The sequence below is a fragment of the Falco peregrinus genome, chromosome 14, assembly GCF_023634155.1.
Source record: "Falco peregrinus isolate bFalPer1 chromosome 14, bFalPer1.pri, whole genome shotgun sequence".
NCBI lineage: Eukaryota > Metazoa > Chordata > Aves > Falconiformes > Falconidae > Falco > Falco peregrinus.
Window position 1 is genome coordinate 24,202,048 of NC_073734.1, and position 20,604 is coordinate 24,222,651.

Consider the following 20,604-nt stretch of genomic DNA (forward strand, 5'->3'; position numbering starts at 1 on the left):
ATCAGCAAGGTAGGGCTTGGCTTTAGCTTTCCTGCTGGCCCCACCATGCGCATCTGGACCAGTCTCCTACACCCCCAGCACCAGCACCTGGCACAGGAGCTCACAGAAAACCATGCAGACACAGCACTGCTGCTAGGCCAAGATCTGCCAGGAATCGGGTGGGGAGATCTGCATCAGCCAGGGAGAAGGACAAGCCACAAATGATGACGCTGCTTTTTGGGCTGGGAACCCCAGCAGAGTGAAACCTCCCCCAGGGTTTCAGTGAACCACCTGGCGAGTGCTGTCTCTCCAACTCGCTCACAGCATCCACTTACTCACCACAGCCTCCCAGCAGGAAGGGTGAGAACAGCCAGCTTCCCCATGGGGCACGCAGGGAACAGAGCCCTGCTTTCCCTGGACGCTCCCAGCCAGCAGCTGCGCTAAGGTGAACAGTACGTCAAGAGATTCAGGCACTTAACACATCTTTTTTTAAAAAGTTACAAATCTTTTAATACAATTAGTTATAAGTTACAGTTTCTGGGAGAACAGGCTCCAGTGTATAAGATCAGAGATAGGCTGGGAGGAGCAGGGGAAGCACTTAACAGGAACCTCTTTCCCCACAGGAAAGAAAAGAGGGACAGAAAGATTCTCACAGACATTTATTGGGGGGGAACCCAAACCCTCTAAGAGTGGTCCGGCAGATATACAAAGACATTAGTCCATGTCCCTCTGATCCCCCACCCTCCCAGATTTTTACCCCAAAGGGAAACACATATGACAAGTCCTGTTTAAGTCACATACTTAACATATCCAGGTAGACAGTTCCCAGCAACAGTCTGAAGAATCTTCTGCGGCCCAGAGTGCCAGCAGAGTTTTGTGAAGCCAAGAGACAGCCTCCTCCTGATACAGGTCCTTGAGACTACACCAGGCACGAGGGCACGGTGTCCTGCTTCATGTTTGACAAAGCAAACCAAAGGGGCTGGTCTCACATGGCAGTTAAGTCCCTTCTGTAGGGAAAGGGCACTCCACCCCACAGCAGGCTTTTGGGGGGTAGACGCTGCAGTCCTCAGCACGCTGCACAAAGAGAGCGGGGCCAGCCAGCCCCAGCCCACAGAGCCAAGCAACAAGAACCAACAACACACACAGGTGCAGGAGGGGCGACAGCAGGCTCAGAGCGTCCCCCCTGCACCCGTCAGGGAAAGGCCAGCAGAGACAGAGCAGTCAGAGCTTGATGCAGAGATGAAGAGCTGAAATGAAGCTGCTTCCCTACAGGGGCTTTGCAGGGCTGTCCACCAGCCAGGTCCCCTCACACAGCAGACGTCTCTCCACTCAGGTCCCAGCCCGTAAGGCACCAGGGCTGGGTAGGCGACCAGCCAGTGAGATTCCATTTCCCTACCGTGCTGGGGGGGGGGAAGATGGACACATGGAGAGAGGTGAAATCCAGCCAGACCAAGAGCAGAGGGGAGCTTGGTGGCAGCTGTCACTCCAGGACAGCCATGAGGAGATGCAGCTCCCGAAAGGCACTACCGTGGCGGCCGCTGAGCCCTGACTTGCTCTTGACAATGTTGCTGATGTTTTTCAGCTGCTTGTAGCACAGCTTGCATTTATGGAGCCTGCAAAAAAAAAAAAAAAATACAGCAGACACAGCATCAATCCTCAGATTCCTAAGAGATGTGCTTGTTTCTGTAGCGCCAAAGATGCAACACAAGCCCTGCAAATGGCCTGGAAGAGGATGAAATGTGAGCATGGCTCTGCAGGAACACCATGTATTTAGCTCACGCCCTGATGATGCAGGAGAATGGCATCCATATAAGAGCTCTTTCACTCCTCTCTTCCCCTTTGGCAGTAAAGTCCAGGGAGGAAGGAGGTGCTGTTTTCAGAGGGCCAATTCTCAGAGCACAGCTATTCCGTGAATAAACTGGAAATCCGGGGCCCAGCTGACAACTCACGTGTCTTGTGAGGTAGAAGGTGAAGCCACAGGTTGGTTTTACTCCCGACATACTCACACTTTATTTAGGTATGACTCAATACAGTAACAGAGGGAAAAGCAGTCCTTGGTTTTTTTCTCAGAGCAGGAGGGTTTGGTGTTTTTGCAGACAAAAGGGAAGGCATGCCCAGTCTAGTATCAAAGTTTCATTGGCGAGGAGCAAAGCTCACCCAAAAGAAAGGTGGGTTCAAAAAGGGAGCACAGCTAGTGGAGGTTAGTGCCTCACCTCTCCTCTCTGGTGATGTCCACTCCGACAGAAGGTGGTGCAGTGAGGATGTCTGTGATCAGTGGCAGGAATCTCTGAAGAATGAGTTTCAGGGAGGTGCAGCCAGTCTGCACGTAACTGAAAAACAAACAGGCCCCACTTGAATTTCATTCCTGTCCTCCCAGCACGCAGCCCTCACTCTCATCCAGTCACTGGGGTAGCCTACTCAAATGAGCCCTGCCCCACCGCTGTAATCTGGTAAGGAGAGCAATGGCCAAGCACCAACACATCTTGGTTTGAGTCAAGACTGACAAAGCCAGCCCTTTCCAAAGGTCCTGGCATACACCCTGCTATGCGGGACCTTTCTGCTCAAGAGCAGAGATGTCCTGCCATGGGGACTTGACAGGAGCCTCTCTTGGCAGAAAGGAAGAGCCCCTTGACAGGCTGCATTTTTTTTTGCCACCTTATGATGAGGTTCAAAGTAATCTTCCAAGTGACCCCAAGGCTGTTGCAGAACTTCATTCCCCTTGTCCCAAGCCAACAGGTGCATTCACACCAGTGTGCAGAGCCCACTTGTTTCATATCGATTTGACCCCTCCTGGCTGTCAGAGCTGCCTTCAACACACCCACGCCAAATCCCAATACCCTGCTCTTCCTGTCCATGCATACTTCCCATACCTTTGCCCACATACACTTGGCAACTCCATTGCTCTTTTTCAGGTGTTGCGTTGGCATTATACTGCATCTGCTGTGATTTTTCAGGATTTCCTTTCAGCTAGAAAATACCCAGTGGAGCTCTCCTATGTATATCTATACCCTGTCCCCCAAGCACACCATGTTCTCGGGGCCTCACCTTTCATATTTACTTTGGAGTAGTTTTTCTATCTGTGGCAGGATTATAGTACACAAGTCCAGCTTCCAGAGAGACCTGAAAAGAAAAGGACACATTCTGAGACCGGAGACTGAGGCTCTACACGGCTGAGCTGACACAAATGCTTTCTGCCAAAAGACCCCAGCCAGTGGCACTCAAGTTTACTGAGCAAGTCACCGACTCCCCCTTGTGATAGAAAGTGGCAGGCCCCGACATATAAAGCCTCAAGACTGATTTTCCTTGCAAGTCATCATTTGCCTACCGAAAAGGCCCCACACAACTCCAGCAGTTACTGGCACTGCAGACGAAGATCTGGCTACAAGCACACGCATTTCCTGCTGCCATCGCCCACTGGACGCAAGGTGGGTCCAATGCAGCGCTCCCGCTCCCAGTGCCCAGCCGATGGCTCTCAAGTATCCCAGGGGCTGCCCCAACCCAGGACTCACGCTTTTTGGTTGACAATATTCAAGAGGTCCACAACAACAGACAGATCGTTGATCGCCACTGCAGAATCGACAGAGTTCTGAGAGAGAACAGGAAGAAAAAGCCATCTATTGCAAAGCTCAAACTGGCTAGGCTAATGCAGTTACGTACCAAGTGCCACTTTTCAAAAACAAGGTAGAGGAAACGTGGAGTTGGCTAGGGAAGAGAAGATAACTGTTGCATGAGAAAGTTTTCTCCAAGTTTCTTTGTGACCATCAAACCGCAGGTGGGACACAGCAGCACTCTGCGGTGCACTCCCAGAGACAAAAGCCGAGAGACCCTGCCTTTTGTGCAAGAGGCAGAATCAGCCCCAGACAAGCCAAAAATAGCTGCTCAGGTGCTCCCCTCATGAACCCCAGGTATCTCCAACCCTTGCCTTGATGTCACTGGTGCTCCATACAGCCCGCACTGTGTCCAGATTCTTGTGACGGCTGGTGAGCACCATACACATAGTCTCATGGCCTTTCCTGATCTGGGACATGGCTTCCTCATCCACAAGCTCAGTCTGGCTTTGGTTTTTCACAGCCTGAAAGTACAGACACCAATGGAACAGCAGTAACAGAGCAGGATGGCACAGAAGGGCAGGAGCTTTCTCCGGCCTAGGCAAGAGCTGAGTGCCAGTAAATACTGGCTTCCTTGCAGATTGTTTTAAAAACATTTTGAAATGGAAATGCTTAATTTGCTCTGATTTCAGTTACTTCTCTTCTGCCTTTTCTACTACATCAATCACAAACATGTTTGAAGCTTTGGAGAAATTCAAAATTAAGACAAGGTGAATCAAAATAAGTTTTCAAAACCAGTGTGTTTTGATGAAGGAACATTTTCACATAAACTCTATTTTTTATGTGAAACATTCATCTGAAATTGGAACTTCTCATTACAAAGCATAGTTCTTACACAATTTATTAGACTCGCAATTTGATTCTTGCCCAAGCCATGCTGGAACCACTACTTCCTTTGCTCACAGAGTTTAGGATCATCAGGATGCCCTGGTCCTTCTCCCTTCTCGGGACAGGGAATATCCTCCCCAAGACAGGTCAAGAGGCCTCTGAGACACAAAAGGCAAAGACTCCTATGAAATAATTATAGACAGGTAATGGCGGACACCAATTTCCTAAATTAATTGCTGTCCGGCATATGGAATTAATCAGAGTCTCAGTCTCATCCCTTGCTCTCTGCTTTGATAACACACTCTTCACAAGCCTGGATCAACACATGTTCGCATCAGCCCGCTGTCAATTGCAACGGGGCCTGGGTCCAGCAACCCTGAGGTGATTTCACAGGAACTGCAAGTCAAAACAGTTGGGAGGCAGAAGAGTAAGCTGGCGGGGGGCGGGGGGCACCAAGTGAGCAGAAGAAGAGTGGGAATTAACACGTTCTCATTCAGTACAGAGGGCTGCAGAAAGCACCCAAGGCAACTCTTGTGCCTCACAGAACCCCCTTTCTGATGCCACCCAACAGACACCAGCAGGCAACTTTTGTCCAGAGATACTTACTGGTAGAAAGTCAGAGGCCTTCAGGCCAATGGGCTCATTCCTAGTTGCAGGAATCACCGATGGCTCTGTTTTGGTCAATGGAGTTGAGGAGGCAATCGGTGGCCTCTGAACCGGATCAGGCTGCAGGAAAAATCAGGTAAAAGCTTTAGCAGCAGCAGGCTGGCCCTAGTCTGATGTCCTGACCCACTTTCCTCTTACAGCAGGGTCCCAATGCAGAAGCAGTCTCCAATTTGCTAGCATAATTTAACAGGCAATAAAGTGTCTCTCAGATACATGCTAAGACACACTTAAGGTTTGCAAAGAACATGTAGAATTCCCAGCAGAAGTGCCAAGCGCAGTCGTCGTTATCAGCATCTAAAATGAGGGTAACGGGCCATGGCCAACCTGAAGACTAAGAGAGAATTCTCAGGAAGCCAGCGTAATCTATCCTGGCCCATCAGCTGCTTGCAATTTTGGTGACAAAATAGCTTCAGTTCAAGCACTTGCAGGAATCTGGCACTTGGTTCTCCTCAGAGCACCTTAATTTTGAGATACAAGGAGAAACACCACTGCAAGTGCAAGAAGTGAACAAAAGCAATAAAGCCATCACCTGCTGGAGGCCTGGCCTTCGATTCTACTGCTCAGGCAAGAGACATGACAGGCCAAAGACTGGAGCTGCACTTTTACAGCTCTTCAGTAAAGGTATCAGCTCAATTATAAATCGTAAAGTCTCCAGCACTCACATATCTTTCACAGTGGGAGTGTGAACAGCTATTAACAGACCGTACAGTACGTACAAGTTCTTGCTTTGGCAACAGGGTCTGGACATCCGCAGCTTGGCTGGGCTTCACTGCTTCCTTCGCAGTTACAGGCTCTAGCAAGATGGAAAGAAGTAGAAAAACAGAAACCGATTGCTCCTTTCAAGGGAAGCTGAAAGCAACAGTTCTGTATAGCTAAGAGTACAAGTAGTCATTTCTGCAGACATGCAGCACTCCCTCTTTTGAGGGTCATTAGCCCCATTCCCACCAACGGGTCCTTTTCATACTCACCATCCTCAGGAGGTGCTGGAAATGGCTCACTGCTTCGAGGAGGAGTTCGACCTACACAGGAGGAAGGGGGGAGGGAAATGAAGGAGTATCCAAGGCTACAGAATAGTGATAAATCAACCTTGGAGCTGAGAGGTCTCCAGCAACTGCACAGATTAGGGTTATCAGTGATAGGGCAAGCAGTCATCTCCTTCAGACCCTGATGCTATCGCTGAGTTTAGCCAAAGGCTTTCAGCCTTCATGGATGGGAAAGACAAAACTGACCCGTGTAGCTCACTGCTGCTGTACAGGTGTGAAGCACAAGAAAAGGCACTGTCACAACAAGTTATATTAGAAAAAATTCACCTCCTGCTAAATTGATTTACATAAGTAAATCAAAATAATGACTATTAATTCCTTAGAAAGAGTATCTCATTTTTCTCATTGACATAGAAATACAAGATACAGGCACTGCACTATGCCTCCTAAACAACAATCTCTGCTTTAACAAAACATTTTGACTTTCCTTCTTTAATGAAGGCTGCTGTTTTTATACATATAAAAATTCTAACCTAATAAAGATCTCATAACACAGTAGTCCTTCCTAATCAGGACAGGAAGACAGTATGCTTACAATAGAGCTCTGTATTCTGAGTCAGGCTTCAACTAGACATCACTGCGCCCTAGTAAAGGCGCCACCTTCCAGCAGTTCACCAACATGATCTGTATGGTTCAGTGTCCAAGTACAGATTACTAAAGAAAAGTTTTCTAAACTCTCCCACTCACAGGCGAAGCCCCTATTATAATAAGCCAAAGCTCACTTCTACTGAATCAGTTTAGCGCCTACAGCTCTAATACAAACACCACTCAAAAGCACAGTAAACCTTGGTACTGACAGATAGCATTCTTGGGCTGGAAGATCTCTTTGTAATCCTCTGGGTTCTGGATCTCTGCCTTTGATTCCTTCTCATCTCTGTCATCTTCACTGCTAGGACTGCGCCTCTCACTCTCAGAGTTGTGCTTCACTCTGCTGTGGAAAAAGAGATGCTGTCAGGGCAAGTCATAGGGACTTTGTCGGAGAAAGCAAGAGCACTAAGCTCCTTGTACACTTCCTTAAAATCCTGAAATTCAACATGCCAGCAGATTCCCTTACCTTTGTGGCTTGCTGCAGCTAGTTGAGGGCCTGTCATAGATGCGGCGAAGGGAGGACCCCGTGGGGGTAGGTGGCACAAGAGGCTCATCATCCCTGATCAGCCCATGAGGAATAGAATCTGACTTGGTGACTCTGCCAAGATCCACAACGAAGGAAGAGACTGTGCTTTGTGCAAAGGAAACTCCTATCTGCAGAGGCAAAAGATTAAGGTAATTCATCAGGGAGCGGGGTACATGCCAGCCTTTTTGAGAACAGGCACGATGGAGTGACCCTGAGGAACCACGCTTGAGAATTTCTCCGTTCAGTCCTTTGGCTGTTTCAATTTGAAGCTGCCAAAGTTTTATGAAAGGCTACAACAACGCTTTTTTCAAGCATAGCTTCTAAATACTAGTCAAACCAACCCCCAAGAACTGGGGGCTCTCCTCCAGAAGCCAAAGAGAGACAAAGTGGAGCATGAGGCTGCTAAAAGCAAAAGCACATCATCTTTATCTAAATGCTGGGCACATAGCAAGCCCTGGCCACTTACAGTCTGATATAAGCTTAAAGGTCAGAAGGCCTGCAAGAAGGCAGGAGGATTTTATCTTGTGTTTTGCAGCCACCTCCCCCACTCCTCAGGAGCAGTGGCTTACCAGCTGGTTGTTACAGATACACAAGTCGGCTACTTTTCCCCAGTTCACCAACACCACATCAAAACAGCGCTCAGGCTCCCAGCCGTACACACGCAGCGAATCCTGGAAGCCACTATACAAGCAGCAGCCATCTGGGTTGAAGAGCATGCACCTGGGAGGAAGGCATGTGGAGAATCAGGCACAGCTCTTCCAAACTTGCTTAGTCCCACGAGGACCCCAGGGCTGTAACTGGCTTCGCTGACAACCTCCAGACCCCTTCCTAACAACAAACCTACCCATCTAGTGCTCACCTGTGCAACATCTCCAACAGCCCAAACTTCTCCCCAGTAAAGTCTCTCCTTCAGGAAATCCTCCCCTCACCCCCACTTTAGTCTCTGCCTAGTAGTATACTGCAACAGGAATTTAATATACCTGACAGGAGTAGCCTCCTCTTCAATACAGCTCACAACTTGAAACTTCTCCAAGTCCCAGAACCTAACAGTCCTGTACACACACAAGAAGAAAAATAATTTCTCACCCCTCTAGAAATCTGATGTAGGATCCAGAATTGAAGTAGTATGCTAATAGCTAGAATGACTTTCACTGTTGTGCACATATGAGCCAACACAGGAGGCTAGTCTAGCTAAAGATCCATGAATCCAGCCACAGATGCTTAGAAACTCTGGATACAGGCAGGTATTTAGCTCTGAGTCAGATCTAAGAGGTCACCCTGCTAGCTGAGCAGGGCTGCTTGCTATTCAGATAAAATGTCAGCTGAATTAGCGATTAGTGGATTATCTTGAGACTATTGGATTGTTTTCTAGTGTGGTAGAAGGTGTCGTCAATTTTGGATGAGAAGGCAAGCTCTCAATGTTCTGCCCATCACAGATGTAATGTGCTGCTGCCTGGATGTCAGGCTCTTGCAATGGCAGGTTTGAGTTGTGTGACGTTCCTATTTTCCATGTTCCCAAAAGGAAGGGCACCAGGAAACTGCCATATACAATTCCCTTCTTCCTCCCTCCCCGTATGTACCTGTCAGAGCTGCCAGAAGCCAAAAGGTATTCATTGGGATGGAATTCAACAACATTTACTGGGCCGGTATGTCCTGTAAACTCGAACATCATCTTCCCAGCAGCCAGATCCCACAGCTGGAAGAAGGAAAATACAGAGACTCTTGAAAAGATTTAACAGGAGAGAATTCCAATACACTTTGGATTTTCTTGTACTGGCAGCCTCCTAACATTTCTCCCCCTCCAAGAACAGACTCAAGTTTGTCAAAGAAAGCAAAGATCAGGGAAGGAGTAGCATCCCAGTTATTTAAGGCTGCATTTTTTTTTTATTTTTCGTCTTTTATCTTTGCTATTCATTATAAATTTTCCATTTCATTTGCCCCCTAGAAGTTTCTGGTTTATATTTAGAGACTGGGATAAAATACAGCACTTCCACCCATCCCCACAGATTGCATCTCAAAAGCAAATGAACAAAAATCAAAAAACTCCAAATCCCTTAGCAATTAATACTTCCTGTGCTCTAGTCTTCACTGAAAAATCCAGTGAAATGATTGACCAGTTTATTTCACGTGAAGCTGAAGAATCAGTCCTTCACCTACATTCCTCCACACCACATCTGAAACAACTGAAGTCACTGTTTCAATCGATACTTTTCTGAATTCCTTCTCTTGCCGTCCTGACAGCAATTTTCAGACTGATAATCATAAGCAATATGTATGATAATGCACTCCTACTGAATTAACTTGGGCAGAACCAAAAATGGGTATGGCAAAGCAACATGCTGTGGGCAACTCATTCGGTAGCGCTTACTGAAATGACTGAGGTTAATGTTCACGTATCACAACTCTAACATCTAACAAAACTTGAACTTTTATGTGCATAGAGCCAACATGTCTGTTGGATAAGTGCATTTCAACACATCCAGCTCTTTTCTTGAGGTTGTGGGCCACTGGACATGACCAGACTCATCAACAGACTGGTCCCTGCAAAGCCACAGGGCTCAGCCAGCTGCCTAATGAACTAAAGGTGTTGGTGAGTGAGTGCTGGTAATGCCTGGTACAAAGATGATCCCAGCATTTGGCACATAAGGAAGGTGTCACAATAAATTACCTTTACAGTGTGATCATCAGCAGCAGAGGCTAACCATTTCCCATCAGGACTAAAGCGGAGACACCGAACTGCTTCTGTGTGACCCTGAAATGAGAAAAACAAATGGTAGTTTATAGTAGTTTCTCCCCACCCCCTCTAAAGGGAATTCTGGCTTTTGTCTTTCAATCCTATATAATAGGATCAAATCAAATGACGTAACTGTTTCACAGAGTCCACAGCTGACAGAACACTAAACACTACACTCAAAAGCTACACCCATCCACACTAAATGCATGTCATCTCTCTCATCTAGACATCTCTAGCATCAGTTTAAGTGTGGTAAATACAGATCTGGCTTAATTAATAAAAATAAATTTTAAATTACACAGATTTATGGGTGGTCATATAGAAATGCTGTGTCACAAAGTTGGTTTCTAAATGAAATTAATATTCAGCAAGCTCCTTGGGTAGAAAAAGGCCCCAAGAATAGAACCATCTCAGAGCAGTGGGGACTTGCATCGTAGCATCAGTCACAATATAAAGAATCAGTCACGGATGCTCTCTGTTCTCCACTGAAGCCAACCAGACTATAGTACACAGTAACTCCTACAATATCCATTTCATATTCCCACACAGTTCACAGAGGCCTGCAGAGGTTTGCCGGGCCACTTCACAAATCGTGCAGATCTTATTTTCATACTGGAAAACTAGGAAGTTATTTTTATTTGTACATAATCACTTTCAGGTTTGCTCACAAGTCCCCAACAGAAATCTATCTCCCCTCTTCATCTGAAAACTAACGAAGCATTTTACCTTGTACCTGAGGACACAGCCTTTTCTTCTTACATCCCAGAGCTACAGGGAAGAAAAGCAAACAAAAGATATGATTACAGCAGTATGTGGGGAGCCGAAGAGTCGCACCAGAACAAGAGCTCTCCTTGTCACCAAGCTGACAGAAACCGCAGAATGAAAACACTGGAGGGGCTGGTGAACCCGTTTGCTTCAGGGGTATTTCCTAACCTGACTGCCCAAGCGAGAATCACTTCTGTAAGGTGTTTCTTACTACAGAAGCTCAGTTCCTACAGTCAAATACCAGCCTGATGAAGCAGATGCAGTCCACAGCAATCAGGACATCTGTGTTTGCTGACACCAGGTCTCAGCTGGCATCTTACTTGGAGCCACATTCCACAACAGAGGAGTCACACTCATGAGCTACCACTGTGAAAATACATGCACAGATTTCACAAGCACTCGTAAATACACCTGCCCACACACATGGAAATGACGACATACAGGATCTACCAACAGCTTGGCACAAAACACATTCTGGCACTCTTCAAAACAAAAATACTGCAAGTAAAGAGAGCAATCTCTAGGGGAAGCTGCGTTTTACCTTAATGTTTGTGTCCAAAGAGCCAGACGCCACAAAGCTTCCAAAAGGATGGAAATCAAGGCTGCAGATATTTGCTTTGTGACCAAGTAAGGTACGAAGAACTGGGAAAAGGAGCAGCAGAGCAGGGAGAAGGAATAGGAACAATATTTAGTAGTTCACTTCCCCCAATGCAGCACAAAAGTTTAGCCATACTACCCTCACCATTAAGCACATGCTAATACAACGGACATTAGGTATGCTACATACTGTTTATTCATCTGTATACATTATTTTACGGAATTGTTTCTGACTTTACCCTTGCAATGCAAAGGAACAGCAGTACAGAGCCCATGTTCAACAAATCTAATGGAAGTCCTGTCCTGAGGTATAGAAACTATGATTAAAACTCCAAAGCTCTCCATTTTGAAAATAAAACTGAAAAGCCATACTTCTGTCAGACAGTGTCTCCTTCCACTCTTTACAAAGGGAGCAAAAGGGGCAGGGGGAACCTACAAGGACTGTGTTAGCCAGGAAGTGAAAGGAACATTTGATTGCCTGCATCGTTCACCTTGCAGCTATTAGGCAGTCCCTCTCCCTGGACTCTGCACCCCCACCCAGGCACAATCAAAACTTCTGCTTCTTAGGTTCCAATATTCACCCTGTACTCCTTCAACTGCCCCTCTCAAGAAGCATCCCAAAGACCAGGAAAGGACGCTTAGGAAGCATGAGACAAAGAAATGACCACAGCCTTTCAGCAAGACATCAACCAAGTAACGCCCCTTGTAGCTCTGGAAACCAGGAAGGACCAGCAGAACTGGTATACTGTATCTCCAAAAGTAGAGACAAATGCAGAACTCAACTCTGAGGGAGAAAAATTGCTCATACAGCAACAAGGGCAATCTCTCTCCATCATCTGGAACAGTCTGATGATTCCCCTGGCAGAAATTAGCTCTTGAGCCAGACCTGGAGCGGTCATTTGCATAGACGCTGGTTCACAGGTCTCCTCATAAATTCAGCCAGATCAGTTACCCTCCACTGGCAGAGCCAAACTATTTTATAACTGAAGACATTCTAACTGAACAACAAAAGTGCTTTTTATTATTTATGCCATTTGCCTTCTTAGGTTATCCAGTGTAAGTCCATTTCCATTACATATCCTTTCTATGAACAAGTAGCAACCTGTAAGAAGTATTCAGTCATTTTATGGTATTCCTCCTGGAATGCACCGAAGTGCTTCATGGTGCCTTTGCAAACTTGTTCTAGGATTTGAGAAAAATGCAGTAAATAAAGCATGACTCAACAGTTGGTCTTTCAAGGATCAGAGCTCAACAAGTTCATAGCTTTTATGATTTATTAAAAATCATGTCTTTGTTTATTTATATGCCTACGCAAGAGCAAAAGGGGAGAACAATCACTTGAGGGAAAAAAGAAAAGTTAGAGCCTAAGAATGAGAATAAGAGGCCAGCAAGCAGGGGATTCCTGGACTTGTACAAAACCTAATATACTTAAATCTTCCAATCTGATTTTGGATCTCTTTATTGATGTTGACAAGGAGACCGAATACAAATTCCATACGCCTAGTTACACTATACATGCATGGAAACTGATGTGGGATATAGTTTTCAAACATACTCAGGTCAAAACCCTGGCAGCTAGTTCCTCAGATCAGTATCCACAATACACGTACAAATTTCTGTTTGAGCGTGCACACGCAGCTCTGCAGTCTCAGTAGGAAGCGCACAAAAGCCCTCTGAGAGGGCTGGAAATTAAGATGAAAGCAATGCCAGGCTCCTGTTCCTTGAGTGAAGTACTCTTCTGGGTCAGTATACATATCGAGCATAAGGATATTCCAAAAAGCGTGCATTAACAGAAGTGAAAACTCACAGAAACGTACTTTTGGCAGCTTCCAAGTCCCAAACTCGAATGGACCCTGACTGGGACCCTGCGACAATGAGCTTCTCATTCATATTGATCTGTAGGCTCTCAATGGGTGTTGTATGGCCTGTCAAGCTCTGCAAAGGAAACCATGAGTCACAAGCAACTGCTACTGACACAGCCCTGTCCACAATGACATTGTTCATACTTGAAGTGTAACTAAAGCATTTAGTCACGAGTTGGGATTACCTGGTAGTGCCACTGGTCCTCTTTCCTCATCAGCTACCAGTATGGTAGAGCACCCTAAAGACCACCACTGCATATAGCCCCGTGCACATGTCTTCCACATTATCCCACTTTCTGGGGCACGCTGACTAAGTTTTAAAGGATGCACCAACAGAGACACGGGCAGTTAAACATTAGGTGCAGGTGCCCAGACAGGGCTGACACATGCTTACATTATAAAAATCATGCTGTGCAAGTGCAATGGCACAGTGTTCGCTCTAAAAGTGTCATGAACTGGTTACAAAACCAAAGCAAGAGCAAAAGCAGGGCTACTTCGAAATCGCCACATAAGCAAGAAGCCGTATGTTGCTGCCAGCAATGGGTGTCACAGTGATAATGTGGTGCTATTACTAAAGTATTAACTCGTGGCATAAGGTAGTAATTCATATGTATGCAGTTCCTTTCATCCTTGAGCATCTACAAGCTTACAAGAAAAGGACAGTATTTAATTAAAACACAAGAATATTTAAAACTAGCACTAGAAAACCAATACCACTATTGCCGACTTTTTCTTGTCAGTTCAGCGATATTCTATGCTTTACTCCCACCTCAAACAGGTCTTTTTAAATAGCTAAGCTAGCTGTGTGCCTCCCACACACGTACAGAATCAAACACCAGTTACAAGCTATCTGTTCTTACGGGGCTTTCTTGGGATTTCACATGCAACTGAAATCCTTTACAGACTCTACAGCTGCAACTGTTACTGCTTAGTGAGAAACCAGAGCTCAAAACTTGAACCAAGTCACAAGGCTGCTTGGAAAGCTCCTCCTCTTCCTCTCCCCCAACACATAAACATCTAGAATCCTAACAATATAAACAGTAAAAATTAATTTTGGAGAACAGAATATACAGCACAACCCCTCAAAAAAATCAAGATTCTTTTGATATACAAGAATGACACAAGCCCTCAGCAGCTCCAGTCAATCCCTGCCTCTCAGAAAGACCAGCTTCTTATGTCTGTGGTTCCCAGGAAGCACAGAAGTACAGCTCTCTGCTCCCAAGAACGGGTACGGAGATAATTAGTCCTTCAACCTTCTTGTGGAAGGAAATATTCTGGTTTCAAGCTACTGTCATGCCACTACCAAGTCTGGAAAGACACAGCCTAACTACACTATGCAAAAAGCACAGCACTGCCAAAAGTGAGCAATGTCTTTTCCACCTATTTCAACCTCTTTATGCAGGAAATCAATGGAAAAATAAAGTAGGCACATTCTCCTTTCAGCCTTTTTGCTCCTACTTCCCCAATTTCTTCCCAGAAGGGTCACAGTGGCTACAGATATGCCTACCATAACACAACACAATAATGTTCTTAATTAAAGTGACAAGGGAGACTTGCTAAAGATGGTTTTCCACAACACCAACTCAAAGCAAAAGCAATGCAGGATAGACATCTGTTAAATACATTTATGATGTGCTACTGCTGGGGTAACCCTACTCCTTCTAACACAGTGTGCCCAGCACTACTCTTCCCCAGCCTACATGCAAGTTAGTGAACTATTCCGACAAACTTTGCGTGGATAGTTAGTGACTGTGGGACACGTCGGAATGCATCCTGCTGGGGATGCTTCCTGCTATGAGGGCAAACTGTCCCCTGTAGCTTGCACTAAAAATAGCTGACCTCATACAAAATGCTGCATTTAATTATCTGTAGCTAGCCTGTAATGGAAGGCACAATATTCATTGCCTGAGCAAGCACTGGCCCAGCTGAAGCAGCCATCCACTCCAGATTCTCTCCTGAGCTAGCGGTCTCACCAGTTACCGAATCCTGCGCTCATCTTTCGCTAGAATCCAGTCATCCAGCTTCATGTTGGTAAACTCCATTTACAAGTCACACAGGCTACAACCCAACAATCTTTTCCCTTACCCTCTATACCTCAGAATTAATATTCCCATCCCCCAAAAGCTGGAAACGGGCCTGTTCTTACCATGATGCAGTTGGGCTTCTTCACTGACCATATGTTGACCCGACAGTCATCTCCTCCAGTTGCCAGCAGCCGGCCTGAACTTTTTCCTAGGACTAGTGAGGATACATTGCTGCTGTGAGCCGTGATCTCTTCTGCACAAAACAAAACAGTTATTATGAGCTAGTATAACAATTTTCATCCCATCCCTCCCAAAGAACTAAAAAAATATTCTCCCTCCAGAAAAATGTTCCAGTTTCCACTGAACAACCTGTAGCAGCCTACTCTTCAGATAAGAAGTCACACTATTATCTTGCTTGAAACAGTCCATCTTGGCTCTGCCTGCTGTACTTAAGACATTTGCTGACCAAGCCCCACAGCTCCAGTGCTCATGTGGCTTACAAAAAGCACCTTCTCTCACCAGCAGCAGCTCGGTAGTTTTTAAAGACCTGCTCAGCTGTGGCAACCTGCTCACAGAAGCTGCTTTACCTTCAGTACCCGGGGTGGATCTCAGTAAGCTGAGCTGTCTGCCAAGCTGCAGTAATACACAGCAGCCAGAGTCACCTATCAAAAGGCCCCGTAATGCCATTCCGGGAAGCAGCAGCAGCCTGTCCAACCTGAGAGGAACTGGCAGATTGGCAGCAGCACAGTTTGTTACCTTACACAGAAAAGAGTCAGACTCAGCAGCGGGGATAGGTGGAGCTCCCTTCTCTGAGCTTTGGCAGAGGCTTTGCCAGGTTCCCACTATGTAACACAGGTGAAATTTAGCAATGCGAAGGTGTGAAACTGTGACAAAGGAAGGATGAATATATATCCAAAAGGGCACAAAAGAACAAATGTGATCGATACTACAAGACTTGTTAAAAAAACCGGAGGCTGAGGGGAAGCTCTGACACCGAGGGCTTTGCAGTGACAGAAATCCAAGGAAGCCTCATCATAAAGAAACAACTCTGGACCAAAAGAGAAGCCAAATGAGCATCTTTGCTTGGACATCTCATCTTCACAGTGGATTTTTAAATCCAGTTAAATTTCTGACAGTGGCTTTTGGCTGATGCGCTTAACAATTTCTTCCTCTTACAGTTCTCCTTGAAAGTTCATGGGATTTGCACGTGTAAGAGTTATGAAACTTGTTTGTAAAAAGGCTAGGCAGCAATCAATCCAACTTTCATTTGGATTGTTTTGCTGGGATGAGCAATTTGATCATTTTACATGCAACGCTAATCCAAAAGGATATTAGATGGCTGCCATAATTACAGGTACTTTGATCTCAGGCTCTCAGAGTGCTGTTTTGAAAGCAAAACCATGCAACTTTCACTTTAGCTGGAGAAACACCTTTCAATTTACAAAGGTAACTGGTCTGTAAATTACAAGAGAAGGGAAAATTTGAAAATATGCTTGTATTGTGTTGAAAGACCAATCTTCCATGTGACAGTGCTAAAGTAAAGTACATACGTATACACAGACTTGAAGGTAACAAACAATACAATTAGCATTAACAGACCAACTCGCTAGTTAAAATTGAAAGGACAGATGCTGAGCACTGCTGCTGAAATGAGTGCGTCAGCAGCTCCACTTTTTCTCTCCTCTTGATTTCATTCTTAATAACATATTGTAAGTTTAAAAGTCATTGCTGAAGCATTCAACTCTTTGTTCCTAAAAGTCAGGTTACAACCTGATGCTAGCCTTGGCCAGATGGCTTCACCCACTCCCCCAGTGCAGTGCCAATTTCCTTAAAACCACAAACTTTTTTTTTTTTTTAACAAAGTCTTCATCACCAGATTATCAGCCATCAGTTCAGTAATATTAAGCTCCTAATTAGCATAACCGAAACATTTCTAACATTCAGAATGCTTCTTGCTCTAATGAGGATGCTAAGGTGAGACAGAGCCTAGCAAAACTGAAGATTAAGAACTTCTGCCTGCTTAAAAAGAATGGAGCTTGAACGACTTCCAGCTTTTCCTATAACTGGAGTTTCAGGGATTTCTGCTCAAAAGAGACACAAAATTACTAAGTCAATTCTCTCAGCTCCCTTCATGTGTTACCAGTCAAGGACACCATACCTCTGCTAGCCAATTCCTAGAGCCCAAGTCGCTGCGAAAGCATGCACTTCTGAACAGCTGATCACTCCCCATTGTTTCTAAGCATTCCTCAACAGCCCTTATGAAATACCTCCGCAGTGACCAGCACTGATTTGTGCTTTGGAGGAAAAACAATGGATGTAAAAGCAGCAAATCCTTACCACTCTTCTGTAAAGCAATTTCAAGAGCATGAGGCACACAGGCCCTGTAAAGATCACCTCATCTCTCCTGCAGCAGAGTGCTCAGTGCACCTTCTGTAACACCTGAGCAGCAAGGAATGGCAGCTTCAACCAGGCTAACCTGACACAGAGGGAACTCTCTGCTGCAGCCTGGGCTCCCAAGGAGCGGTTCCATCTCTCCCTTGGTTGCTCGTGTACCACAACAGAGGCACGTGGGGTTAGCTAGAAATTGAGGATAGTGTTAAAGCAACGAGTGAGAAAAAATACAGGCTGTGACCCCCTGAACGACAGGGCCCTATGCTATTCCACTACGCTGCTGTGTTTTCCAAATAGATTTCTACGAGCCCAAAATTCCCGTCAGCAGCTTGGGAGGAGGGCCGGGGCATCCCCACCCACGGCAGGGATTAGCCAGCTCCCTCCGCAAACCGCCTCCGCCGCCCCCCCGCTCCGTGCGGGGCACTCCCCCGCCCTCCCTCGCCGGGGCTGCCCGGCCACACTCACGCAGCTTCCACGCCGTCCTGGCGGTGACGGCCGCGGCCATGGCTCGGCGCGGCGCCCCTCCGGCGGGCAGGGCCCAAGCGCCTTCCTCCTCCCCGGGCTCCGCCGCCCGGCCCCGACTGGGCCGCCTCCCCGCCGCCGCGTCCTACGGCCGCCGAGTCACCCCCCCCGCGCTGCCCCGGCCGCCCTGGAGGCACAAACAACACGAGCCGGGGTTACGGCGACGCCCCCGCCACGCCGGGCCCCGGCGCGGGAAGGCCGGGCCGAGGCGCGGGATGCCAGCCCACCGCCCGCCCGGGCGGCAGCGCGGGGCGCGGCCTCACCGCTGACGGCCATCACGGTAGCGACGGGCCAGCGGGGAGCCCGGCGGGCGGGAGGCGCTCCTCGGGCCGCCGCCTCCGCCGCCTCACAGGGGCTCATCGCCTGGAGCTGCCGAGAAGACGCTGAGCCGCCGGCGGCCAGGCCAGGCCAGGCCAGGCCAGCCCCGCACCCCCAGCCCGCCACCAGCCAACCGGCCCCTCACCACAGACCTGGGCCGCGCCCCGCCTCCGCCCGGCCGCCGCCAATCAGGGCCGCCACCCGCCGCCCGTCCCCGGCCTCCCCGAGCCCCGCATCGCCACGCCCGGCGCTTGCCCCGTGTCCGCACGCCGCTTGGCCAATAGGAACAGAGGCAGGGGCGGTTGCCTTAGCGCCCGCCGAGCAGCTGAGCCATTCGCAACGCAGCTTCTTGGCGGAGCCTTTCGAGGCGACCAATAAGGAGGGAGGCGCGCTGGGAGCCGCGGGGGCTGCCGTTTTGCGGCGCGCCGGGCCGGAGCCGAGGCGGCAGCGGCACAGCTTCTGTCGGGGCGGTCGAGAGGCCCTTCTCTGCCAGGGCCCGCCGGCCGCGCAGGCGCCCCCGAGCGGTGCCGGTGCGTCCGCAGCAGGTGATTGACCTCGCCGGGTGTCACGGGCCCGGCCCTGCTGGGAGCGGGCCGCCCCGTTTCTGTGGTTTTCTGCCCGGAAGCGCTGGCATCGGCTCCTCTGACCCCCCACCGGGGCCTGGGGCCGGTTTTCCCCCCAGGGAGCCATGCTGGGGGCTCTCGCAGCCTGGCTGAGGCAGAGTCATGCCACCTCTATGCTTTCTGTCTCTGAAGCCAATAACCCCATCAAAAGGGAAAATCAAATCAGTTTGATGCTAGTCCTTGATAATGCGTATCAGCTGACTCTGGCACCAGCTATGTCCCCAGTACCTGTTGAAGGATTTTTCATTGTTTGCTCTGGTCTCCTTTCTGGGTGTTGAACTGATGAGCTCAAACCACAGGCTTGGTTGCTTCTTTTTCTCTGTTTGGAGACCTTAGCGTTTCCTTTCTCCCCAGTTCCCTGAGGTCCCTCAGTCCTTCAGCAGTTCACAGTCCCTGCAATTCGGAAATTGTTTTGGCTAGTTCCTGATGTTCCTTTTCAGTAGTGCATTCTTACCTGAATGCCTCTCTACCCCGAAGAGGGAGCTGTTTCTGAGCTTTCTCCTTTCTTGGGTTGTTTGCGGGACGCAGAGCTATCAGAAACAGCATTGGTGTGAAATAGGCTGTTGCTGTTGTTGAATGGCTTGGAACACAATGTGCTGTGGTAAGACATCTTAGAGCTCCAAAAATGGTTGCTGGAAGGCCCAGACAGACGCAGGGATTTGCTGTGGTGGGCGTCAAACACTGCAGCTGTTTCCCACAGGAGACGTGGAATTCTTTGCTCTCCATTTCTGAGTCCAAAATGCAGTGCGTCCTTCCAGTGATGCTCAAATTAATAACCTCTATAAGGGTAATTTGGTATGTTTTAATGACCTAGGATATTCAGACCACACGTAATGAGCTAGGGTGGCTTCTGGTTTTAACACTGTGTTCACCCCTTAAAATGTTAACAGAAAGAAGGCAAGAAAAAATGACTCTGTTGCAATAAAATAGGCAGTCAGGGGTGTGTATTTCTCTGTAAAAGCCCTTTGGTGCATCTATTATACTTTTACAAAAGACAGCTACCATAAAACAAGCAGCTTAATCTGCGCTGGTTGATGCTGTATTTCAGCTGTAACATCCCTTGTTCTGCTGTATTACAGCAAAATAAGTTTCTGCCTTCCCTCAGGTGCAATCAGCTGAAGATGATCATTAGAGGCTGTTCCTTGAAGAAGAACCACTGTAGGTGTCCACAGTGCCTAATGTACTGTAGGGAACATCAGGAATTGCTTCCTAGCAGGTGCAGGGACTTACATAAGTATCAGTACGTGGCACACACATACCAACTTCCATTTTTGGATCTCGAGGAATTAACCAAAATACTTGACTAACTAAAATTTATGGGATTTGGAAAGCTTTTTAGATTTCTCTTGACGTTTTACCTTGCCTGACGATATTTGTAAACAGGAAGTAGATATATTCAAAGAGAAAAATAAAGTTGTTAAAATCTAAAGTTTGTCAATTGGATTATTAGTCTTTGCTGGGTTTTGTAGTTAGTAAAGAGCTCAAACTGAGGTCAAGGAATTTTTGTATTAGTTGTGAACTCACAAGTTC

General features: G+C 47.4%; 1 protein-coding gene across 4 annotated transcripts; it reads right to left on the reverse strand.

Annotated features, from left to right (window-relative positions):
• Positions 1-461: 461 nt before the first annotated feature.
• Positions 462-18,694, reverse strand: KATNB1 (katanin regulatory subunit B1). Of its 4 annotated transcripts, none has more exons than XM_055819093.1 (20): positions 18,604-18,694; positions 18,077-18,260; positions 15,343-15,473; positions 13,152-13,269; positions 11,279-11,379; positions 10,699-10,740; positions 9,907-9,990; positions 8,819-8,934; positions 8,219-8,290; positions 7,808-7,958; positions 7,179-7,366; positions 6,922-7,055; positions 6,050-6,100; positions 5,798-5,874; positions 5,022-5,141; positions 3,902-4,051; positions 3,489-3,565; positions 3,025-3,099; positions 2,193-2,309; positions 462-1,592 (listed from the first exon to the last, which is right to left on the reverse strand). In XM_055819093.1, the coding sequence occupies exons 2-20, from the start codon at positions 18,114-18,116 to the stop codon at positions 1,460-1,462; spliced, it is 1,977 nt and encodes a 658-aa protein (XP_055675068.1). In that variant the 5' UTR covers positions 18,117-18,260; positions 18,604-18,694; the 3' UTR covers positions 462-1,459. The 4 variants fall into 4 exon arrangements, with proteins under 4 accessions (XP_055675068.1, XP_055675069.1, XP_055675067.1 ...); XM_055819094.1 differs by lacking the exon at positions 18,604-18,694 and adding an exon at positions 18,397-18,550 and having other exon boundaries at positions 6,922-7,052; XM_055819092.1 differs by lacking the exon at positions 18,604-18,694 and adding an exon at positions 18,397-18,549.
• Between the last annotated feature and the right edge of the window lie 1,910 nt (positions 18,695-20,604).